Genomic DNA, 22,582 nt, shown 5'->3' with positions numbered 1-22,582 from the left:
GTAAACCGAGTCAGTACCAAGGGACAGGATAATTATGCATCACACCTTGGCATTTCTTGCAAACAAAATTGGTATATGGGAGCACAGAACAGTGCACTGTAGTAGTAGACTTCATAGTGTGTGCTTGGAATACTTCAGGTAAGCATGCTTTTTCCCTACTGTCTGGGTGCAGGTATGTAGGTATTCTGGAAAGAAGACTCGGTCTTCACTGTGAACCCCTGTGACCTGTATTTTGAATTTGGCCATACAATAGTAAATAGAATAGCACTGTAGTGTGTGTTTATATATTTGTTGTGGTTTAACCCAGCCGGCAGCTAAACACCACACAGCCGTTCACTCACCCTCTCCCCTCCCTCCCTGGGATGGGGGAGAGAAACGGGAAAGTGAAGCCTGTGAGTTGAGATAAAGACAGTTTATTAAGACAAAATAATAATAATAACAATAATAATAATAACAATAATAACAATAATGATGATAATAGTGCTACTACTAATAATGTGTACGAAACAAGTGTTGCACAGTGCAATTGTTCACCACCTGCTGACCGATGTCCAGCCTATTCCTGAGCAGCACAGCCCCCCCACCCCGGCTAGCCACCCCTATGTGTTGTTCAGCATGATGTCAGATGAGATGGAATACCCCTTTGGCTAGTTTGGGTCAGCTGTCCTGGGTTTGACCCCTCCCAGCTCTTGCTGCACCCCCAGCCTGCCCGTTGGCAGGACAGAGTGAGAAGCCGAAACGTCCTTGGCTTGGTGTAAGCACTGCTCTGCAACAATGAAAACATCAGCATGTTATCAGCACTCTTCTCATCCTAATCCAAAACATAGCACCCTACCAGCTACTAGGAGGAAAATTAACTCTGTCCTAACTGAAACCAGGACAGTATTACAGATTTTCTTCGTTACTTGGGCAAGATTAATGTCAGTAACAAATACAGTATTAATATTCAGCTTTTACAGCTCTTACCTTTCTAACCTAGAGCACTGTACAAAGTGGCATCAGTAACATCATTTCTATTAAAATAAATAAATCTCACAATGCATTTAAAAGTTTCCTTAATATGATTTTTGTTAGTGCAAGAACAAATATAATTTAGACGTGTCTAGTGTTTTTTTTATAAATACATTGAGCCATTAATTTTTTTGTGGTGTCCCTAGTAATTGGATAGATATATGGAGGGTGGTATGTTATCTTAGTACATGTGGATGTAGCTTTCTTTTCCTTATAGATAGTCACTATCTACTGCTAATTTAGGTTGTCATCTGCGTAAAACTGAAATCTCAAAGGAATCTATTACTTTGGTACACTGTGAAGAATCTTGTGCATTCTACTGCAGAAGTCATTTTGAAGAGTTGCTTAAACTTGAAGTTATAGCCTGTATTCCAATGGGGGAAATATGATTTACTTAAAAAAAAAAAAAAAAAAAAAAAAAAAAAAAAAAAGAGAGAGAGAGAGAGCAAAAACCCAAGAAGCGTATGTATACTGTTGTATGCGTATTATTGTTGTCTATACTTTTGCATTAAAGGTGTGTCTAGCAGATTTTTTATTGCTACTTTTAAATCTTTCCCAATCTTTAGCTTTCATTTTGCATGTTTAGTTTTTATGGACTGCTTGTATTCCTTTTTCAGGTGATGGTCAGCTCTTTCAAAAATGTAGTTTAATGTATTATGCTTTTTGAAGAGAAGAAAAAGCAACCGGACAGCAAAACAGTGACATGGAAACATTTTGAGCAAAATTCCTCCTTCAGTTTTACTGGCCTTTCAGTTTATTGGCTATCTTATCCATGTAGCTTTTGGAGTAAATACTGAATTTGCGATGGAAATAAGCAATCTGAGACAACAGTTAACAATTTCCTTGTTACAGATGACAAAAACTTCTACATGTTCATCTTTTCTTGCCAAGATCACTTTTTATTTTTATTTTTTCGATGTTATATTTGTTTGTGTTACAGCTTCCATAGCCTATAACAAGTTCATTTTTTTCTAGTTGTCCCAGGAAGAGTATATGAATTTCTCTTTTCTCTTATAGGTAGTAAAATTGCACACAAAACTTGGCAAACCCATTCCTTCAACTGAACCAAATTTGGTTACCCAGGCTACTTCCTCAACATCCACATCTGCTTCCAAACCAGCTGCATCTGCTTCAAGCATATCAACTAGCAGCAGTACTGTGAACTCCTCTGTTACATCCTCTGCAGTGAAAATTCTTATTCCCACAGCAAGCACACCACTTAACACGGCGTCCAACAACAAAATGTCTTCAACTGCTGCTAATATAGCTGTAAAGAAAACATCTACACCGAAAATAAACTTTGTTGGCAAGTACAGAAGTCAGTCTTTATTTTGAAACCTAACCTATTCCTTATATTTTTTAAAGATCTTAGTTTAGTAAATACAAATGTATTGAGTTAACTATTCATGAGTAACTCCTGATAGGTGAAAATAAAAATGTGTATAAAAGTTCTGCTTCATAATTTATGGTGCAAGTCGATGGGATCCACCTGAGGGCACTGAAAGAACTGGCAGAATAGCTGACCAAGCTGCTTTCCATCATTTATCAGCAGTCCTGGCTATCAGGGACGTCTCAGTTGACTGGTGGCTAGCAAATGTGACGCGCATCTACAAGAAGGGCTGTGGGTAGACCCAGGAAACTATAGGCCTGTTAGTTTGACCTCAGTACCAGGGAAGCTCATGGAGCAGATTATCTTGAGTGTCATCACGCGGCACTTGCAGGGCAAGCAGGCGATCAGGCCCAGTCAGCATGGGTTTATAAAAGGCAGGTCCTGCTTGATGAGCCTGATCTCCTTCTATGACAAAGAGACATGCTGGGTGGATGAGGGAAAGGCTGTGGATGTGGTCTACCTTGATTCCAGTAAGGCTTTTGACACCGTTTCCCACAGCATTCTCCTCAAGAAACTGGCTGCTCATGGCTTGGACTGGCTTATGCTTCGTTGGGTTAGAAACTGGCTGGATAGCCGGGCCCAAAGAGTTGTGGTGAATGGAGTTAAATCCAGTTGGAGGCCGGTCACTAGTGGAGTCCCCCAGGGCTCAGTACTAGGGCCAGTTCTCTTTAATATCTTTATTGATGATCTGGATGAGGGGATCGAGTGCACCCTCAGTAAGTTTGCAGATGACACCAAGTTAGGTGCGTGTGTCGATCTGCTCGAGGGCAGGAAGGCTCTGCAGGAGGATCTGGATAGGCTGGACCGATGGGCTGAGGCCAACTGCATGAAGTTCACCAAGGCCAAGTGCCAGGTCCTGCACCTGGGGCACAATAACCCCAAGCAGCGCTGCAGGCTGGGAGATGAGTGGCTGGAAAGCTGATTAGTGGAGAAGGACCTGGGAGTATTGGTTGATAGTCGGCTGAATATGAGCCAGCAGTGTGCTCAGGTGGCCAAGAAGGCCAGCAGCATCCTGGCTTGGATAAGAAGCAGTGTGGCCAGCAGGTCTAGGGAAGTGATTGTCCCCCTGTACTTGGCTCTGGTGAGGCCGCACCTCGAGTCCTGTGTTCAGTTTTGGGCCCCTCACTACAAGAAGGACATGGAGGTGCTCAAGCGAGTCCAGAGAAGGGCGATGAAGGTGGTGAGGGGTCTGGAGAACAAGTCTTATGAGGAGCAGCTGAGGGAGCTGGGCTTGTTCAGCCTGGAGAAAAGGAGGCTCGGGGCGACCTTATCGCTCTTTATAAGTACATTAAAGGAGGCTGTAGCGAGGTGGGGGTTGGTCTATTCTCCCACGTGCCTGGTGACAGGAGAAGGGGGAACAGGCTAAGGTTGCTCCAGGGGAGTTTTAGGTTGGATCTTAGGAAGAACTTCTTTACCGAAAGGATTGTGAGGCATTGGAACAGGCTGCCCAGGGAAGTGGTGGAGTCACCATCCCTGGAGTTGTTTAAAAGACGTTTAGATGTAGAGCTTAGGGATATGGTTTACAGAATCACAGAATCACAGAATTTCTAGGTTGGAAGAGACCTCAAGATCATCGAGTCCAATCTCTGACCTAAGAGGAGTTTAGTGGAGGACTGGTTAGTGTTAGGTCAGCAGTTGGACTAGGTGATCTTGGAGGTATCTTCCAACCTAGATGTTTATGTGATTCTGTCTTCTGTCCTTTTGTCTCTACCTGACTTTTCCTGGAGGCTTCTTCCTCCTTCATAAAAGTGTTTTGGTTTCTTACATAGTAGCTGATGGAGTATTGCAGTTTATAGTCCAGTTGGTCCTAATTTCAGTTTACAGCCTGGACTGCTATGGCAGACAGGCAGTTGATTACTGGGAAGCTGAAACATCCTTGTAACAGTGTAAGTGTATAGTGAAAACTTTTTGAAATTAGCATGATAGACATACAGAGATGGGAAGTAGATGTTCTGAAATAAGCTGTTCTCCTCTTGAAGGAAAAACCTATGCAGTTGCAACATTGAGAGCATAGTACCTTTGTTAATACACAAATTATATGGTTTTTCAAATATGGTTTTGGATCCATTTACAAAAAAAAAAATATTAAAATGTCTTTGTTCCTTTCGGTTTTCTCTCGAAAAAGCGTGTTAGTGAATGATGAAAATTACGTAAAGTAGTAGGTTTTTGTGCTAAAATTAAAAGCTAATACTAAGTGCTTTAAACAAATTTGAATGTTTTCAAACTCTTATTTATTAAAAAAAAAAAACAACACATATTTTAAATATGTTTAAGTTTTAACTAGTTTTAAAAGACTGATAAAGTTTTGGGCAGAACATTGATACTTGCAAATAAACTCTTCAGTCTGTACATCACGTGTAATCATGTTTGCATTTTATGGAAGTTAAAAAAATTTAATATTTTAATTTGTAGGTGGTAATAAGCTTCAGACAACAGAAAGTAAACTGGAAGAAATGAAATCAGCTGAAAGTGTTAAAACAACTCTTGTTGCCACGGTACAAACACAGGAAGTAACACCAGACACAGCAACTGAACCAGTGACTCCTGCGACTCTTGCTGCCCTGCAAAGTGATGTACAGCCAGTGGGCCATGACTACGTGGAGGAGGTATTGATGCAAAAATATGTATTATTTTAACTATTTCAGTGAAAAATTGTTCATTATGAAACAAGGCATCACACCTGCAAAGGCTTGTGCATATATTCACATTTTTGTATTGTATATGTTTTGAACTGAGCGGGGGACTCTTCACGTTGGTGGTATGAGACGTGGATCAAGTCAATAGGATCAGAATCTGATGTAAATCTTTCATTATTTTTCATTATTTGATTATTATTTTTTTAATTTTCATTATTTTTGTTTTGCTATTATTAATTTCAGCTCAATATGTTCAGGTTCAAGTTTAAAGCTGTGTGCTCATTGGAATGGAAGAACTCAGTTCGTTATGGAGCACAATGGTGTCTCTGGCAGAATTGAAAGCTAGCCTTCTTTCAGTTACTGTGTGAACTTTTTAGTATGTGTTATAGATGAATACACATTATCCAATGTTACTGAATTAAATTCATGTTTACATCATTTTTGAGTTTAAAACAAAAACAACAACAACAAATAAACACAAAAACAACTGTGTTAAACTTTATTTTCCAGGTAAGAAATGATGAAGGAAAGGTGATCCGCTTTCACTGTAAACTTTGTGAATGCAGTTTTAATGATCCAAATGCCAAGGAGATGCACTTAAAAGGGAGGCGGCACAGACTTCAGTATAAGGTTAGTAGAAATGTTTATGCTTCTATCTGAAAATCCATCAGATTGTCATCTAATTGTACAGTCTTACGTTTAAAGAATGCCAAACTAAGTACTCTGAGTAAACAGCATGTTAAAGAAGGTAGAGAAATATATTGATTTTCTTTGGATTATAGTCTTCAAAAAAAAAAAAAATTGTGCCAGGGGAGTTTTAGGTTGGATGTTAGGAAGAACTTCTTTACCGAAAGGGTTGTTAGGCATTGGAACGGGCTGCCCAGGGAAGTGGTGGAGTCACCATCCCTGGAAGTCTTTAAAAGATGTTTAGATGTAGAGCTTAGGAATATGGTTTAGTGGAGGACTTGTTAGTGTTAGGTCAGAGGTTGTACTCAATGATCTTGAGGTCTCTTCCAACCTAGAAATTCTGTGATTCTGTGATTCTGTGATTCAAAGCAGTAATGCAGACTATGAAACTCCATTTTTGATTTTGTTTGTTATTAAACATTTTGAATGTTGCTTTTGGGAACCTTTGCAACATTGAAATATGGTACAACATATGCAAGGAACAGTAGGTTCTTTTATGTTTTTTACCATTAATTTCAAGCAGTGTAATAGAATAGTGCTTAATGTTTTTGGCAGGATAGACCACACAAACCTTTTGTGGAGACATTTGAGAAATGAGCATTGGAGCTTTTTTTCCAGTCATGAGTGGAGAGCCACCTGTATTGATATATGGTGTGCATTTTGATTATTATGAAACAATGTAAGAAGAATCTACTGTGGTCTCAGGAATTGTAATAGGCCTGTGTAATCATGAAAGGGATGAAAAAAGAGAATTGCTAGAAAAATGTGTTCAGTAACTCATGATGATACATCTGTATGAGGTACCTTTCAGGAATTAGGATGTCAGGAAGCACACAGTAGTTGAGAGGAAATGTTTTTTCAGGCTACAGATTAGTCACCTGGCTACAGAATGAACAGCAAGTTACTTGGTCTTTCATGTAACATTTTCATCTTAAATTACTTTGTTCCTGATGTAGGTAAAGAGGGGATTCATGCTATTTGTAATATGTTATTTCTTTAAAATACTGGACATGATTTTCTTCAACTACTCATTCAATGTAGTTCTAAAACTGCATTTTACTCCCCTTGATTTTATTGTAGACAAGTAGTGTGTGTTAAACATTCCAGGAAAAACTATGTAAATTTGAGATGACAAGGAAAACCAGCATTTCATTCATTTTTTTCTGAACTAGAAAAAAGTAAACCCAGATTTACAAGTAGAAGTAAAGCCTAGTATTCGAGCAAGAAAAATTCAAGAAGAAAAGATGAGGAAACAGATGCAGAAGGAAGAATACTGGAGAAGGCGAGAAGAGGAAGAACGCTGGAGGATGGAAATGAGGTAATGCATTGTTTTATCAGTAAATGAGACAAAGCTGAAGTCGGATTAAAACTAACTCTGCTTCTGTAGTTAGTTCTTTTGAATGATGTGGGAACTCTGTACTGTCTTGTTTTAAATTAAATTGTCATTAATTCACTGGGGTTTTCGTTTGCTGGTCTTTGAGCCCTCTGAGGAATGTGGACTTACTAGAATTATTTTGCTATAAACAGACTCACTTTCAAAAAGCCATTCCTTTTTACTTACCCTCTGGAATTCCCTGGTATTTGCACAATTACTAGAAATGAGTTAGTGAGGACATCCAAGAATTTATTTAGAATGTTTGGAAGTACTAACAGCTATGTAAAGAGAATGCTTTGTTTCATGCACTTCAGGCGATATGAAGAAGACATGTACTGGAGGAGAATGGAGGAAGAGCAGCATCACTGGGATGACCGTCGCAGAATACCAGATGGAGGATATCCTCATGGTCCTCCAGGACCTCTAGGCCTGCTGGGAGTTAGACCAGGAATACCTCCTCAGCCCCAAGGACCAGCTGTGAGTTTCTTAACTTAAAGGGAAAACAATGAAATCTTACTTACTAGGAGGCACAGTTAAGGACTATAAATTATTCAGTGCAGAGTTGTCTCCATCCTTTCTTAATAAAGGATTCGTAAAGGTGAAGAAAAAAATTATATGCTAATGAAATTATGTAGATGAACCTTTCTTCCAAAATAAGTCCACTTAATATGACAATAAGATGCCTCGAAATATACTTGAAATATACTCGAAAAATACTGATGCTTCTGAAATACAAGTCTTTCTGGATTTGTGTATTACTTTTATTTAATTGCATTATAAAACATTATTTTCTTGATCTTTAAAGATCCCTTCCAACCCAAACCATTCTGTAATTGTGGACAAATGTATTAGGTAAAAAGTGGTTGGATCATGAGTCCCAGAGGATAATGGTTAGTGGTGGGTACTACTCTCCTTTGAGGTTGGTAACAAGTGGAGTACCACATGGGTTTATCCTGGGATTTGTCTTGTTAGTACCTTATCAGTCATCTGAAAGGTGATGGAGTTTAGTGTGTGCTCATCAGGTTTGCTGCTGACATTGGCTCAGGGTGGGGAGAAGAACCTATACCTTTAAGGACAGGACTTCTGTCCAGATGGACCTAGGCAAGCCGGAGGAATGAGTTGACAGGAGCTTTACACAATTCTGCAAGAACAAATGGCTAGTGCTGCACTTGGGCAGGAGTAACCCATTGCACTGGTGAAGGCTGGGAAGTGACAGGCTGGGTAGTAGCCCTACAGAAGGGAACCTGGGGATCTTGGCAGAGAACAAGCTGAACATGAGCCAGCAATGTGCTCTGACAGCAAGGAACACCAACAGTATCCTGATTTGTATTAACAGGAGCATAATCAATAGATGATAGGAAGCAGTCAGCTTTCATTAGACCCAAGCTGCAATACTGCATTCAGTTTAGGGCATTCTAGTACAAGAAAGATACTGATAAATCATAGCAGGTTCAGTGTGGGGTCACCAGAATGACTGGGGACTGCAGCATGTGTGCTACATGGAGAGACAGGGATCTTGCCACTTTCAGCCTGGAGAAGAGAGAGCGTCAGTAGGTCCTAAGAGCCTTCTAATGTCTGTGCCTTAGAAAGACGATGGAGCCGGGTTCTTTGTAGTGGTGAGATCAAGATAGAGCCAGCTTAAGCTGAGATGAGAAGTTCAGACTGAATACAGGAAGTAACTTTTTCACAGAGACGTTGTGCAGCCTCCATCTTTGGTGTTTTTTCAAGACATGACTGGATAAATCCCTAAACAATGTGATCTGATCTTATAGCTAACCGTTGTTTGCACAGGAAGTTGGACTAGAGACCTCCTGAGGCCCCTTACTATTTGAATTCTTCTTTCTCTGAAAGAAACGATAGATACTTTATTTTGCAGCAGTGAATAAGTATGCAAGCATTTAGCGGTTAATAAAAAGACAATAGATACTTATTTGGGAGAGAGGAGTACTTTGGATCTGTGGATTTCAAAATTTGTTTTATTTCTATAGTTTCTTCAGACATGATTGTGAGCAGTGTAAGTTGTTAAGGACATCTCAGTTCATGTTTTGTTACATTTCAGTCATTTGAGGCTTGAATATTCTATGAACTTTTAAGTGTTCCCACATTTCAGAAATATACTTTATCTCTGTTTAGCCTCTATGCCGCCCTGACTCCTCTGACGACCGTTACGTGATGACCAAACATGCGACAATATATCCAACAGAGGAGGAACTTCAGGCAGTCCAAAAAATCGTTTCTATTACTGAGCGTGCTTTGAAACTTGTTTCTGACAATATGACTGACCATGAAAAAAACAAGAGCAAAGAGGGAGATGATAAAAAAGATTGCAGTAAAGACAGGTATTTTTTTTTTTAAGAAATGCATCTTTTGTTTCTAAAATCATTTTATGTTTTTCCTTGTACTGTTCTTAGTGCTTCCAGGGATCCTGTTCTCTTTAAGTTTTCATACAGCAAATTTTGATTAGGACTGTGTCCTCAGGAGTATGTGGAATATTCCTATTTCATTTCATTTTTCTATCTTCATGACTAGCATTTAAAATAATAGTAAAACCTTAAAGCAATTTCTAACTGTAATTTACTTCACAGAGCTTTGAAAGGAGTTTTACGGGTAGGCGTTTTGGCTAAAGGTTTGCTGCTCCGTGGAGACAGAAATGTCAATCTTGTTTTGTTATGTGCTGAGAAGCCTTCAAAGACTTTACTCAGTCGTATTGCTGAAAGTCTTCCCAAACAACTTGCAGTAAGTAGAGTTTAGATTCTTTCATCTGATTTTTTGTAAAGATACTTTAAAAAAAAAAATCTGTCCTCAAGTCATATGTCTGCAGGGCTGACAGCTGCTCAGCTGACAGCATAGCTCAAGTTGAGTTTCTTTTGTTTTTCTGGGTGTTTCCATCTGAATTCAGTGACCACACTGCATGTTTTGCTTTCTGTACATTGTGTTTACAAGTGTCTAGGTGTTTATGCTAGTGGTGTAGTATCAATCATCATTTAATAGAGTTCATTTAATTGGAAAATATATAAATAATTGAATAAATGAATAGAAGAAATGAATAATTAAATGAATAGAATAAATGAGTAGAAGATGACTTTCTATTGTCCAGTTACCACCAGTGACAGAGGTAATTTGTGCAGTGTTATAGAAAGCTTACTGCCTGAAGGTCAAAGTTCTCCATTAATGCCAGTGTGTTTCCAGTATGTGTGCTTCATAGTTCCACAGTTAACAGATTAAGTCTTGTTGCTTTTTAATGTTGTACCGTTCTTAAAAGTTACCAAAAAAAAGTCCTAAACCATTCAGTGGAACTCGTATAAACTATTTGATATATTTCCATAAGAAATGTGTAAAAGTCTTTGCTCCCTACTGAAATAAAGCCTGCTGTTATAAATGAAGTCTCAACACAATATGAATTTAGTAATATTTATAAAAGGAATATTTATAAAAGGCAAGTAAATAGCGCTGGATGTGCGGGGAGTCTACGCTCCACCAACACGCACACATGAACATCGAACTTTCTAAATATACAGAACATTGCTTTTACATACTAAACCCGAGTACGCCTATACATATGTACAATCAGAAAAGGTAACAAACAATCCTTTAAGTCTATTACTATTAATGTCCATGTCTGGGGGAGCATAGTTGGAGTTGGTAATCCTGGTTGAAGCACTCCCATATCTTCCATGACTTAACAGTCTCCATTTTCCATTCCTTTTCTTGATTACAAACACCAGAGAATTCCAGGGCTAGTCGTGGGAACAATATGTCTTGCTTTAAGTTGTCAAGCAACTCGGCCTTCGGGCCTTATGTACCCCATTCTTCCCAGTTGGAAGAAAAGCATATCCATCTCCTTTTCAAGGCCAATAGGGCCTGGGTCAAAAGGCACGTCCAGGTCACCAGGGGGCGTAACAGCAAAAGCCTTCGATGGCTGTAGCAGCAGAGGGGCTGATGGCAGAGCAGTTGGATCAGTAAAGGAGCCCACAGCTCCCTCACTGTCTGGCAAGCCACACATTTCTGACTGTGGTCCCACATGGCTCTTTAAGGCCTCAGAGACTGCTCGCCAGGTGCCGAGCAATCCCGTCGTAACCTTGCCATTTTTAGTTGCAGAGTCCCACACCTTGACCTCAGTTTGGTCCCATATTTCAGGATCATAAACTGTCTGATTGTTAATAAAGGGAATAAGCTGTAAGGTTACCAGGACAGTCTTTGTTTCTAAGGACTTATGATTACCCATAATGCGCAACTGCTTACCAGCCAGGGACAGTTGTGTGCACAGGTCTACTTCTCTCAGCTTGAGCTTCTTCCCAGCTCCAGTGTGCCTACTTCCAACGACTTTCAGTACGAGCTTCTCTGAGCAGTTTGCTGAGTTTGGCCAAACCTATCTTTTTTTTTTTTTCATCTTGAGGACAGGTTCCTCTCTTATACCCTTCTCCCCACAGCAGTCCTTTTCAAAAACAACTTTTCATTGGTCAAACAACTTTGCATATAACAACAACAGCAAACACCCAGCAACTTCCATGCCTTAATGGCAGGAGAACAAGAAACTGGAGACTGCATGGAGTCTCCTGAATCACCCTTCTTTGTTCCCTCTAAATTCTTTTATATTCCTGATGGCCTCATCTTTAAGAGTGATGTTACCATCAACCACTGGGCTTTTCTGACCCCCATAGCCTCACTCCCACATCTCCCCCTTCTTTATTAATATCAACCATTTTCTCGACATGAATTACCACTTAATATATAACGCTGCCCACCTTCATTATAGAAGGGTTGCTTGTAGCATCAGTGTTTCAGTAGTCTGGTAAATTGCTTGGCAGAATCAGTGGCATGGTAGAAGCATTAGCAGGATCAAATTAATTAGGAAATAATTTTGGGTCCTGCTCAAAAGTTACAAAGCAAGAAAAGCTAAAAATTGCACATCTTGGTCTGTCTTTGTGGAGAACTGACTTCTAGTTTGTAAAAGGAGATGACAGAGGTGCCTATAGCTTCCTCTTGAGATATTTAGAACTATTAAATCACTAGCAAGAACCAATTAAGAATTACTACCTTGTTATTCTTATGTTTTCCCCTGGTGTTTATCTTGCTCTTTGTTCTCATCTGAGGATGTTGCGACAGCCAAGTATAGAATGTGCCTAGCAGTACCCAACCTATAAGTGAGAGCTGGAAGGAGGGGAACCACTGCAGCTTTGTGCTTTTTAAAGACTTGTATGTTTGAACAGGAAACATACCCAGTAGCTGTTTCAAGTGGCACTGAGGCTTTTCTTTATTTTAAATGCTGTTCATGTTACATAATTTACTTGGTGTATGAATTTCCTTTATGGACAGTTTTCCCTTTTCTTTTGCATGCTTGGTGAGTGCTTTGTATTTTCATTAATGATTTGATAACAGTAAGTCCACAAATCTTTGTACATATGTATATATATTTTTAATTGCATATACTGTGACTTTTATGAATAGAGATGCCTGCTGCTTATAATTAATACTGCATTTCTGTCTTTCTGTTTGAAAAGACTATATTGAAGTCCATTTTCTTCTCCATACTTTTCTTGGTGCTAATAGAAATCTGTTTCCCAATATTTAGGTAATAAGTCCTGAGAAATACGATATCAAGTGTGCAGTCCCAGAAGCAGCAATAATTTTAAATTCATGTCTGGAACCCAAAATGCAAGTTACTATCACGCTGACATCTCCAGTCATTCGGGAGAAGAACATGAGGGATAGAGGTTGGGAAGTTGTTGAAGATGTTACTTCTTTCTTATGTATTTTATATGCTTAACTATTCTGCTTAAGATGGCATTAAGGTCCTGGAAGGTAACATGCTGGCACAACTAATACCCATTGAAAACTTGTTTTTCAACAACCAGTCTCAGTAGTCAACAGTTGGTTAAAAATAAATGCTTATATGATGCATTTATTTAATTTTTTGAAATTGTAACTTTTATGTCCAACCTCAGCTTTCTGGAAAAGGTACAAACTTGACTATTTTTTCCCCTCTTACAAAATTACTTGAAAAACTTGGTATTTTACAGCAAATGGCTATAAACTGGCTTTGTAGAGCAGTCTTGTCCTAAGATAAAGATTGTATCCTTTTAGAAAATCAAATCATATGGTCTTGGATTTAAACTGGATCAGTATTACCATCACTTACACGTTCCAATTAGCAGTACCACTTAAAATACACTTATGTAATAATTTTGATGGTAATGGTGCTTCTAACCTTAAAAGACAGTGTGATTTTTTTCCAGCTCTCTGAGGTTGCTTTTTGGTCTGGAGTGCTTTTTGAGTATATTTAAGCTCCTGGCATTACAATCAGTTTTCTGTCCAACTGGCGAACCCAGACTTGTACAGTAAGAATTGGCTTTGTCATTGAGCTGAAGCAGAAGGTGGAGCTTATAAATCAATTTACATTTCTGAAGTCCACAGTTTCTCTGGTGCCAGCAGTGTTGCTTTAGATTCTGTTCTGTAACACTTTCAAAGCTCCAAAAGCTTTTAAGCCAACAAGCATGTTTAATGTCTGAAGTTCATTGGTTCTTTTTGTTTACGGGTCAGATAAAATTAACTTTTGTTTCCTTTTAATCCTGTATTTTCATAGTTGAAAGACATCGTGGTGTGAGAAATACTCCGTAGCCAACAACTTAGGCTCAGGCGAGGATCTCAGTGAAGTAGTAATTTATTTGCGATTGCAATGGCGGGCGCCCCACAAGCAGGAGAGCCTGCCTACTAGTTCCATAACACAGTTTATATACTTTTTTTCCTCAAGGACCGGGACCCTCCCCTGTTTCCCCACTGAGTGGGTAATCCAGGTTCACAATCTGTCCTATCCGGTGCTTCACACACAAGACCCGGCTTTCAGTTGCCGGCCTGTTATAAGTCAAATTTCTTTTGACTTTTATACTCTTTGAGGTGGTAATGTTTCTTACACGGTGATTTTTGCCTAATTCCTCTAAGGATTCTGGTTGTCTGCATTTTACAAGGTCGTCTGTTAAGCTTTCTTATCACTGCAAGCATATCTCAGTACCACATTCCTTTCCTCTAAACAATGTAACTCTGCAAAAACAATATTTCTATTCCCACAATTCCTCCCTTTTCTTCATTATAAACTGTTGATTTTTGCAAAACTTTTCTCTAAGGTGTAATTTGGTAGATATCTTCCTCTTCTTCACTTTTTTGCTTTCCATTTCCTCTAATATCATCATCTTATCTGAGTAGGGTGGTGGCTCCATGGTCATTTGTTTCAATAGTGCAGTTTGAGTTAACTGCTGGACAAGTCCCCTTACACAGGGGATAATGCAACAACCAATGTCTGTCAAAACTCCTGCTACTATGATCAAGGTTGTAAATATGGACACTACCATCCCTTTCCATTTACCAAACCAAGATTCCAACCATCTGGTGATGGAAGTGTCTGCTCCTGAGTTTTCTGCCAATTCACTGGCAAGGGTGGTAAGCCCTTGCAATGCTCTAGTTACTGTGCCATCCGGAGCAGTATTGTTAGAGATAAAAGTACAATGGTTGCCCAGCATCGCGCACACACCTCCTTCATATCTAATGCTATTCTGTTTTCCTAAACCATTTTGCTGGTGGCACCTAGTTGTTCAGCAATACTTTTTATCACATCCCTTGTATAATTTATGAATCTCTGCTGATTATAATAAATATAATGAATCTAATCCACATTCTTATTGATTGTTACACATGTTATAAATGAAGTCTCAACACAATATGAATTTAGTAATATTTATAAAAGGAATATTTATAAAAGGTATAAAAGGCAAGGAAACAGCGCTGGGTGTGCGGGGAGTCTGCGCTCCACCAACACACACACACGAACATCAAACATTCTAAATATAAAGAACATAGCTTTTACATACTAAACCCGAGTGTGCCTATACATATGTACAATCAGAAAAGGTAACAAACAATCCTTTAAGTTCCATGACTTAACAGTCTTCATTTTCCATTCCTTTTCTTGACTACAAACAAGTCTCCATTTTCCATTCCTTTTGAACAATATGTCTTGCTTTAAGTTGTCAAGCAACTCGGCCTTCGGGCCTTATGTACCCCATTCTTCCCAGTTGGAAGAAAAGCATATCCATCTCCTTTTCAAGGCCAATAGGGCCTGGGTCAAAAGGCACGTCCAGGTCACCAGGGGGCGTAACAGCAAAAGCCTTCGATGGCTGTAGCAGCAGAGGGGCTGATGGCAGAGCAGTTGGATCAGTAAAGGAGCCCACAGCTCCCTCACTGTCTGGCAAGCCACACATTTCTGACTGTGGTCCCACATGGCTCTTTAAGGCCTCAGAGACTGCTCGCCAGGTGCCGAGCAATCCCGTCGTAACCTTGCCATTTTTAGTTGCAGAGTCCCACACCTTGACCTCAGTTTGGTCCCATATTTCAGGATCATAAACTGTCTGATTGTTAATAAAGGGAATAAGCTGTAAGGTTACCAGGACAGTCTTTGTTTCTAAGGACTTATGATTACCCATAATGTGCAACTGCTTACCAGCCAGGGGCAGTTGTGTGCGCGGGTCCACTTCTCTCAGCTCGAGCTTCTTCCCAGCTCCAGTGTGCCTACTTCCAACGACTTTCAGTACGAGCTTCTTTGAGCAGTTTGCTGAGTTTGGCCAAACCTATCTTCATGAGGCGATCGATGTGCCTGTTCCCATCCTGGTCTCTGTTCTGTAAGCCTTTTCCTTTTCATTCCTTCTTTCTACTTCTTTATTGATGACATAACTTCATCGTGTTTCCCTTTTTTTATCTTGAGGCTCAGGCTCCCCTCTTATACCCTTCTCCCCACAGCAGTCCTTTTCAAAAACAGCTTTTCATTGGTCAAACAACTTTGCATATAACAGCAACAGCAAACACCCAGCAACTTCCATGCCTTAACGGCAGGAGAACAAGAAACTGGAGACTGCATGGAGTCTCCTGAATCACCCTTCTTTGTTCCCTCTAAACTCTTTTATATTCCTGATGGCCTCATCATTAAGAGTCTAATGTTATCTCAACCCTGGGGTTTCCGACCCCCATGGCCACACTTCCAAATCTCCCCCTTCTTTTTTAATATCAACCATTTTTTTGACAAGAATTACTACTCCATATGTAACACCCACCAGAACAATGCTGATTCAAACCCTACAGCAATTTGATTCCTGGCTTTCTGTTCATCAGGAACTCCTCTAGGCACCCCGATGGAATCTATGTATACTCTGTCATCAAATTATACTCCTAAGTGTCTTTTACTTCTTCTGGGTATTTGTGATGTTTCTCTTTCAAATGCCAGGGTGAAGGGTATAGCTAATTGAACAAGTGCAGAAGTGCCTCCCCAATTGGATGGTGGGGTGGACTGTAAGATCTTCCCTCAGCCGTACCACCAGAGATCTGCCCTGGGGATCTCAAGTCTTGAGCAGTTTCCCATCAAGTCCTCGGTAGCACAAGGCAAATTCTCCCAGATGCCAGGTAGCACTCACACCCTGCCGTGACAGGCAAGCTGTATGGTTACCTATAGCTGTAGAGAATGCAGGGGGAGCCCTGATATCCCTATCACGCAAGGAACAGCAAAGAGAGAGACTTACAGGCCTCATTTCCCCAGGCAGTCTTTTCTTGGTACAATGCAAACATACATCGCATCCCCGGGGAGTCCTTGGTCCACCCCCATGGGAAGGGCACTATCTGGGCAATCGGTCGTCCTGAGGCACAAGCATAGCAATTGCTATGGTTGAGATTCTGGACTGTATATTTGACCCATTCTATCCAGGCATTCACATCCCCATACCCTGTTTCAATCTCAAATGTTTGAACTGCCGCATTTCAAAGAGGGCCTCCTGTTTTCTCCTTGAGTTTCTCCCTTTCTCTGATGGCAATAGAGGATTGTTTCCATACAGCCATTCTCAATCTGGCTGTTGGGTCTCTCCCAGTTATTTGTTTTCTCTGCTCAATTGTCGTTGGGCATTTAAATCTCCACAAGCTAACACCTCACAAGCATCAAACGTGATGAATTGTGGTTCATAACTGTCACATTCACCCATATTTTGATGGGGTATCCCGTTTTTGCTATTATCTGGTCATGCCTTTTCCAAGTTGCCAATTGACCAAGGCCTTCTCTGAGGCCTACAATCACTGGAAACAAAATTAATAGTTGATTTTTCCCTGTCGTTATTTTTAACCCTTAGGTTTCCAAATAATTATCAATACAAAGAATAAGATATATGTAGTACTAGAACAAAAACCCCTTGGGAGCACTGCAATTCGCTATAGGTCTGTCCTTTCTCTCAATCACAAATCACACTCGTTAGTTACCTGTGAAAATAAAAGGTTAGTTTACAATTGTAAGCTTTTATCCTGCTCACAGTCCACTATGAGATTTTTCTCTTCAATTTCAACTTCCATCAAGTCTTCTGTAGGAACAGATTCCCGGGTACCAGGGTTGATGGATGTATTCACTCGAGTATAGTGAGTCCAACCTTTTTCCGCAGTTCTTATGGCTGTTTCGGTGATTAGTAATGGTCCTTCCCATTCAGGCTGGAGGTTTGATTCTTTCCAGGTCCGAATCAGGACCCGGTTTCCTGGGTGATGGTGGTGAATAGGGAATTCCAAAGGTGGGGTTTGAGCCAACAACCCACAGGTCCTGAGAGATGACAAAGAAGAGGACAACCCCAGAATACAGTTCTTAAGAAAACTCTCTTGTTTCAAGTTGTGGTATTTCATCCCTTCTGCCCTAATAGGGCAATCTGAACAGCATCTCATATGGTGAAATTCCTATATCCTTTCTTGGTGCTGTTTGAACCTGTAGCAGTAAGCATTTTACCCAAGGAAGTTGGGTTTCTAACACTAGTTTAGTTAATTGCTTCATTAATGTCTGATTCATTCGATCCACCTTCCCAGAAGAGGAGGGCTGCCAAGGGGCTGTGAAAATCCCACTCAATCTCTAAGGCCTGCTTTAACCCTTGCAGTAAAGCTTTCCCCCCTCCAGTCACGTGGTCAACATGGACAAACAAGTAATTCAGTAGAGTCTACCTGTATACTTTGAAAAAGACAAATTCCTGGCTCCTGTCCCCCTCTAGATGGGTTACAGATGTCCTTCTTATGTACCTTTTGACATATGGTACATCCACTGCATATTTGCTTCACTCAAGTGTATATTCCTTCACAGACATACTTTCTTAGCACAACATCACACATTGCTTGCACCTCCCAATGACTCTTGATGTAAAACAGTTAATATTTGCCTCATTATCACTTTATTCAGCATTTCTCTTCCATCAGGGAGTATCCATTTTCCTTCAGACTTTGTGGCTCCTGATTCCTTAAGAAAAAAATCTTTCTTTTAAAACTTTTTAGTTCTTTCTTAGTTTTCAACAACTCCCTGAATCCCCTCTGGATTTATTCTTTGTTTTCCCTCAGACATTAGATGCCTTAAATACCTGACTTCTCTTTATAGATTTGGTAATTTATTTTTCAATACTTCCAAGCCCTGCTTTCCCAGAAAGTTGAATAGCTTGTTAGTAGCTTTCTTCACAACTCTTTTCTCCTGTCCTGACAATAAAAGATCATCCACGTATTTGTAACATTGATACCTCCTTGGGAGGTTGTAATTGCTCCAAAATCTGTTCTAGAACTTGCCCAAATAAATCAGTGGCCCTGTAAACCCCTGAGGTAAAATTGTCCACCTATATTGTTGCTTCCGCCCCCATTTCAGGGTCTTTCCAGTCAGAGGTGAATATTATCTTTGCTCTCAGGGCCTGAGAGCACTCCATTAATAACACTGTTATTCCAGCCTAACAATTTACTAGTTGAATGCCCAATTTCATCATCAAATCCCTTCCCAACAAGTTAGTCCCTGCCTTGGGTACATGCAATAATTGCCCAGTGATCGTTTTATCTCCTAGTCTCAGCTTGGTATCCCCCAAAGGTGGCACTGTTATCCCAGCCCCTTCTGCCCCCATCACTTTTTAGGGTTTCATTAGTGAATTTAAGCCCTGATACTTTACAAGTCAGTAATGACCTAGCTGTTCCCCAGTGTATTGGGTTTGATGGCAAGGTTTGGGGGGGGGGAACTGCAGTGGCAGCCCCCGTGAGAAAAACCCAGAAACCTCCCCGTGGCAGATAAGGGACAATTTCATCTGGCCCCAAAGGGGCCCACTGCTGCCCAGAGCCAAGCCATGAGCAATACAGTCCGTGCCTCTGTGAGAGCACATCCACGAAAACAAAAACAAAGAAAGAAACAAACAAAACTACATTCCCTACCTTCTGGAGCATTTTCTGTGTATCTTGCCAGGCTTTAATCGCAAAATTAACTTTCAAGAGCCCTTGGGATACCAGGTCCGCAAGATTCATTCTTTCTCATTCTGACACTAAGTCTCTCATATGATTTCTGTGTTGCACACTATTATTATTCCAGCCAGGATTTGCAAGTGGGTATTTCTGCCCTGCCGGTATTACCCCTGGTCCTGGAGGATGAGCTCTTTCCCATTCTTGTATAGCAGCTCTCCTCCTGATCATTCCCATTTCTTTCCCTGTAAACAACATACTTAGTATAGATATAATTACCCCCCCCCCCCCAAGTGTATGAATTAGGTCCTAGGGACTAAATTTGAGGTGTGAGCAGATGGATGACCTGGTCCACATGGTGACAGAACTCAGGGAGGAGGTGGAGAGGTTGAGGGCTATCAGGGAGTGCGAGCGGGAGTTAGACTGGTGGAGCAACTCCCTGCAGGGCCTCAAGGAGAGGTACCGGGGTGAGACACCCCAAATGGGGGTGGACCCCCTGCCCTGTCACCATCAGGCAGGGGGAGGGGACCTGGGAGTTGAGGAGGAATGGAGACAGGTCCCTACTCAACCTCGCAGGCGATGCCCTCCCCTTCCAGCCCTGCCTTCCCAGGAGCCCTTATACAACAGATTTGAGGCCCTGGAGCTTGAGAGACCCGTGGGTGAGGATGAGGTAGGAAGCCTACTCAGGAGGGTAGGGGGAGGAAGTCAACTCCATGCCTCAGGACTGCTTCCACCAAGAAAGAAAGACGGGTTGTTGTAGGCGACTCCCTTCTCAGGGGAACAGAGGGCCCTATTTGTCGGCCTGACCCTACCCGTAGGGAAGTCTGCTGCCTCTCTGGGGCCAGGGTCAGGGACGTTGCCAGGAAGCTTCCCAACCTGGTTCGCCCCTCTGACTATTATCCTCTTTTGATAGTCCAGGCTGGCAGTGACAACGTTGAAGAGAGAAGCCTCAAGGCTATCAAACGGGACTTTAGGGGGCTAGGACGATTAGTGGAGGGAGCGGGAGTAGAGGTGGTGTTTTCGTCTATCCTTACGGTGGCAGGGAGGGGTACTGATAGGACACGAAAAGCCCACCTGATAAACACATGGCTCAGAGGCTGGTGCCAGCACAGAAATTTTGTTTTTTTTTGACCATGGGGCGCTTTACTCAGTACCCGGCCTGATGGCCGCAGATAGGTCCCTGTCTCTAAGGGGAAAACGGATCCTGGGCCAGGAGCTAGCGGGACTCATTGAGAGGGCTTTAAACTAGGTAAGAAGGGGGACGGGGCTGAAACAAGGCTTGTTGGAGCTGTGCCAGGGGGAACAATGGCAAGGCCAGGGGATAAGGCAATGGCCCAGCTGTAGTGCATCTACACCAATGCACGCAGCATGGGTAACAAACAGGAGGAGCTGGAAGCCATCGTGCGGCAGGCAGGCTACGACTTGGTTGCCATCACGGAGACGTGGTGGGACCAGTCTCATGACTGGAGTGCTGCAATGCCTGGCTATAAGCTCTTCAGAAGGGACAGGCAGCACAGAAGGGGTGGTGGTGTGGCTCTCTATATTAGAGAGTCTTTCGATGTTGTGGAACTCGAGGCTGGGAATGACAAGGTTGAGTCCCTTTGGGTAGGATCGGCGGGAAGGCAAACAAGGCTAGAATCCTGGTCGGGGTCTGTTATAGACCGCCGAACCAGGATGAGGAGATGGATGAGGAGTTCTAGAGGCAGCTGACAGAAGTTGCAAAATCGTCGGCGCTTGTTCTCGTGGGGGACTTCAACTTCCCTGACATATCCTGGAAGCACAACACGGCCCAGAGAAAGCGGTCTAGGAGGTTTCTGGAGAGCGTGGAAGATAGCTTCCTGACGCAGCTGGTTAGTGAGCCTACCAGGGGAGGTGCCCCGCTAGACCTTCTCTTCACAAACAGAGAAGGACTGTTTGGAGATGTGGTGGTCGGAAACTGTCTTGGGCAGAGTGATCTCAAAATGGTCGAGATCTCTATTCTTGGCGAGGCCAGGAAGGGGACCAGTAAAACTGCTATACTGGACTTCCGGAGGGCTGACTTTGAGCTGCTGAGGACACTGGTTGGCTGAGTCCCTTGGGAGGCGGTTCTGAAGGGCAGAGGAGTCCTTGAAGGCTGGGCACTCTTCAAGAAGGAAATCTTTATGGCGCAGGAGCGGTCTGTCCCCACGTACCCAAAGACAAGCCGGTGTGGAAGAAGACCAGCCTGGCTCAACAGAGAGTTGCAGCTTGAGCTTAGGAGAAAAAAGAGGGTTTATAATCTTTGGAAACAAGGGCGGGCCACTGAGGAGGACTATAAGGATGTTGCGAGGCTGTGCAGGGACAAAATTAGAAAGGCCAAAGCTCATCTGGAGCTCAATCTGTCTACTGCCGTTAAAGACAACAAGAAATCTTTTTACAAATACATCAACGCCAAACGGAGGACTAAGGAGAATCTCCAGTCTTTACTGGATGTGGGGGGAAACCTTGTTACAAAAGATGAGGAAAATATGCTTAATGCCTTCTTTGCCTCAGTCTTTTGGGGCAATACCGGTTGTTCTCTGGATACCCAGTACCCTGAACTGGTGGAAGGGGATGGGGAGCAGAATGTGGCCCTCACTATCCACAAAGAAATGGTTGGTGACCTGCTATACAGCACTTGAATGTGCACAAGTCGATGGGGCCAGATGGCATCCATCTGAGGGTACTGAGAGAACTGGCAGAGGAGCTGGCCAAGCTGCTTTCCATCATTTATCAACAGACCTGGCTATTGGGGCAGGTCCTAGTCAGCTGGCAGCTAGCAAACGTGACGGCCATCTACAAGAAGGGCCGGAGGGCAGACCCGGGGAACTCTAGGCCTGTCAGTTTGACCTCAGTGCCAGGGAAGCTCATGGAGCAAATTATCTTGAGAGTCATCACGTGGCACTTGCAGGGCAACCAGGTGATCAGGTCCAGTCATAATGGGTTTATGAAAGGCAGGTCCTGCTTGATGAACCTGATCTCCTTCTGTGACAAAGTGACACGCTTAGTGGATGAGGGAAAGGCTGTGGATGTGGTCTACCTTGATTCCAGTAAGGCTTTTGACACCGTTTCCCGCAGCATTCTCCTCAAGAAACTGGCTGCTCTTGGCTTGGACTGGCGCACGCTTCGTTGGGTTAGAAACTGGCTGGATAGCCGGGCCCAAAGAGTTGTGGTGAATGGAGTTAAATCCAGTTGGAGGCCGGTCACTAGTGGCGTTCCCCAGGGCTCGGT

At 42.1% G+C, this 22,582-nt stretch overlaps 1 protein-coding gene across 1 annotated transcript in view; it reads left to right on the top strand.

Annotated features, from left to right (window-relative positions):
• Positions 1–22,582, top strand: part of LOC309889575 (zinc finger RNA-binding protein-like) — a 64,540-nt gene that overhangs the window by 27,652 nt on the left and 14,306 nt on the right. Inside the window, exons 8-15 of the mRNA XM_082782444.1 lie at positions 2,029–2,317; positions 4,814–5,007; positions 5,548–5,667; positions 6,897–7,042; positions 7,414–7,576; positions 9,233–9,438; positions 9,685–9,835; positions 12,672–12,813. Coding sequence (XP_082638570.1) covers positions 2,029–2,317; positions 4,814–5,007; positions 5,548–5,667; positions 6,897–7,042; positions 7,414–7,576; positions 9,233–9,438; positions 9,685–9,835; positions 12,672–12,813 — 1,411 coding nt within the window. The remainder of the gene's footprint in view (positions 1–2,028; positions 2,318–4,813; positions 5,008–5,547; positions 5,668–6,896; positions 7,043–7,413; positions 7,577–9,232; positions 9,439–9,684; positions 9,836–12,671; positions 12,814–22,582) is intronic.

Source organism: Aythya marila, assembly GCF_965140915.1.
Source record: "Aythya marila genome assembly, chromosome: W".
NCBI lineage: Eukaryota > Metazoa > Chordata > Aves > Anseriformes > Anatidae > Aythya > Aythya marila.
The sequence above is the reverse complement of the archived record's forward strand: the minus strand, read 5'-3'. Positions and strand labels throughout refer to the sequence as shown.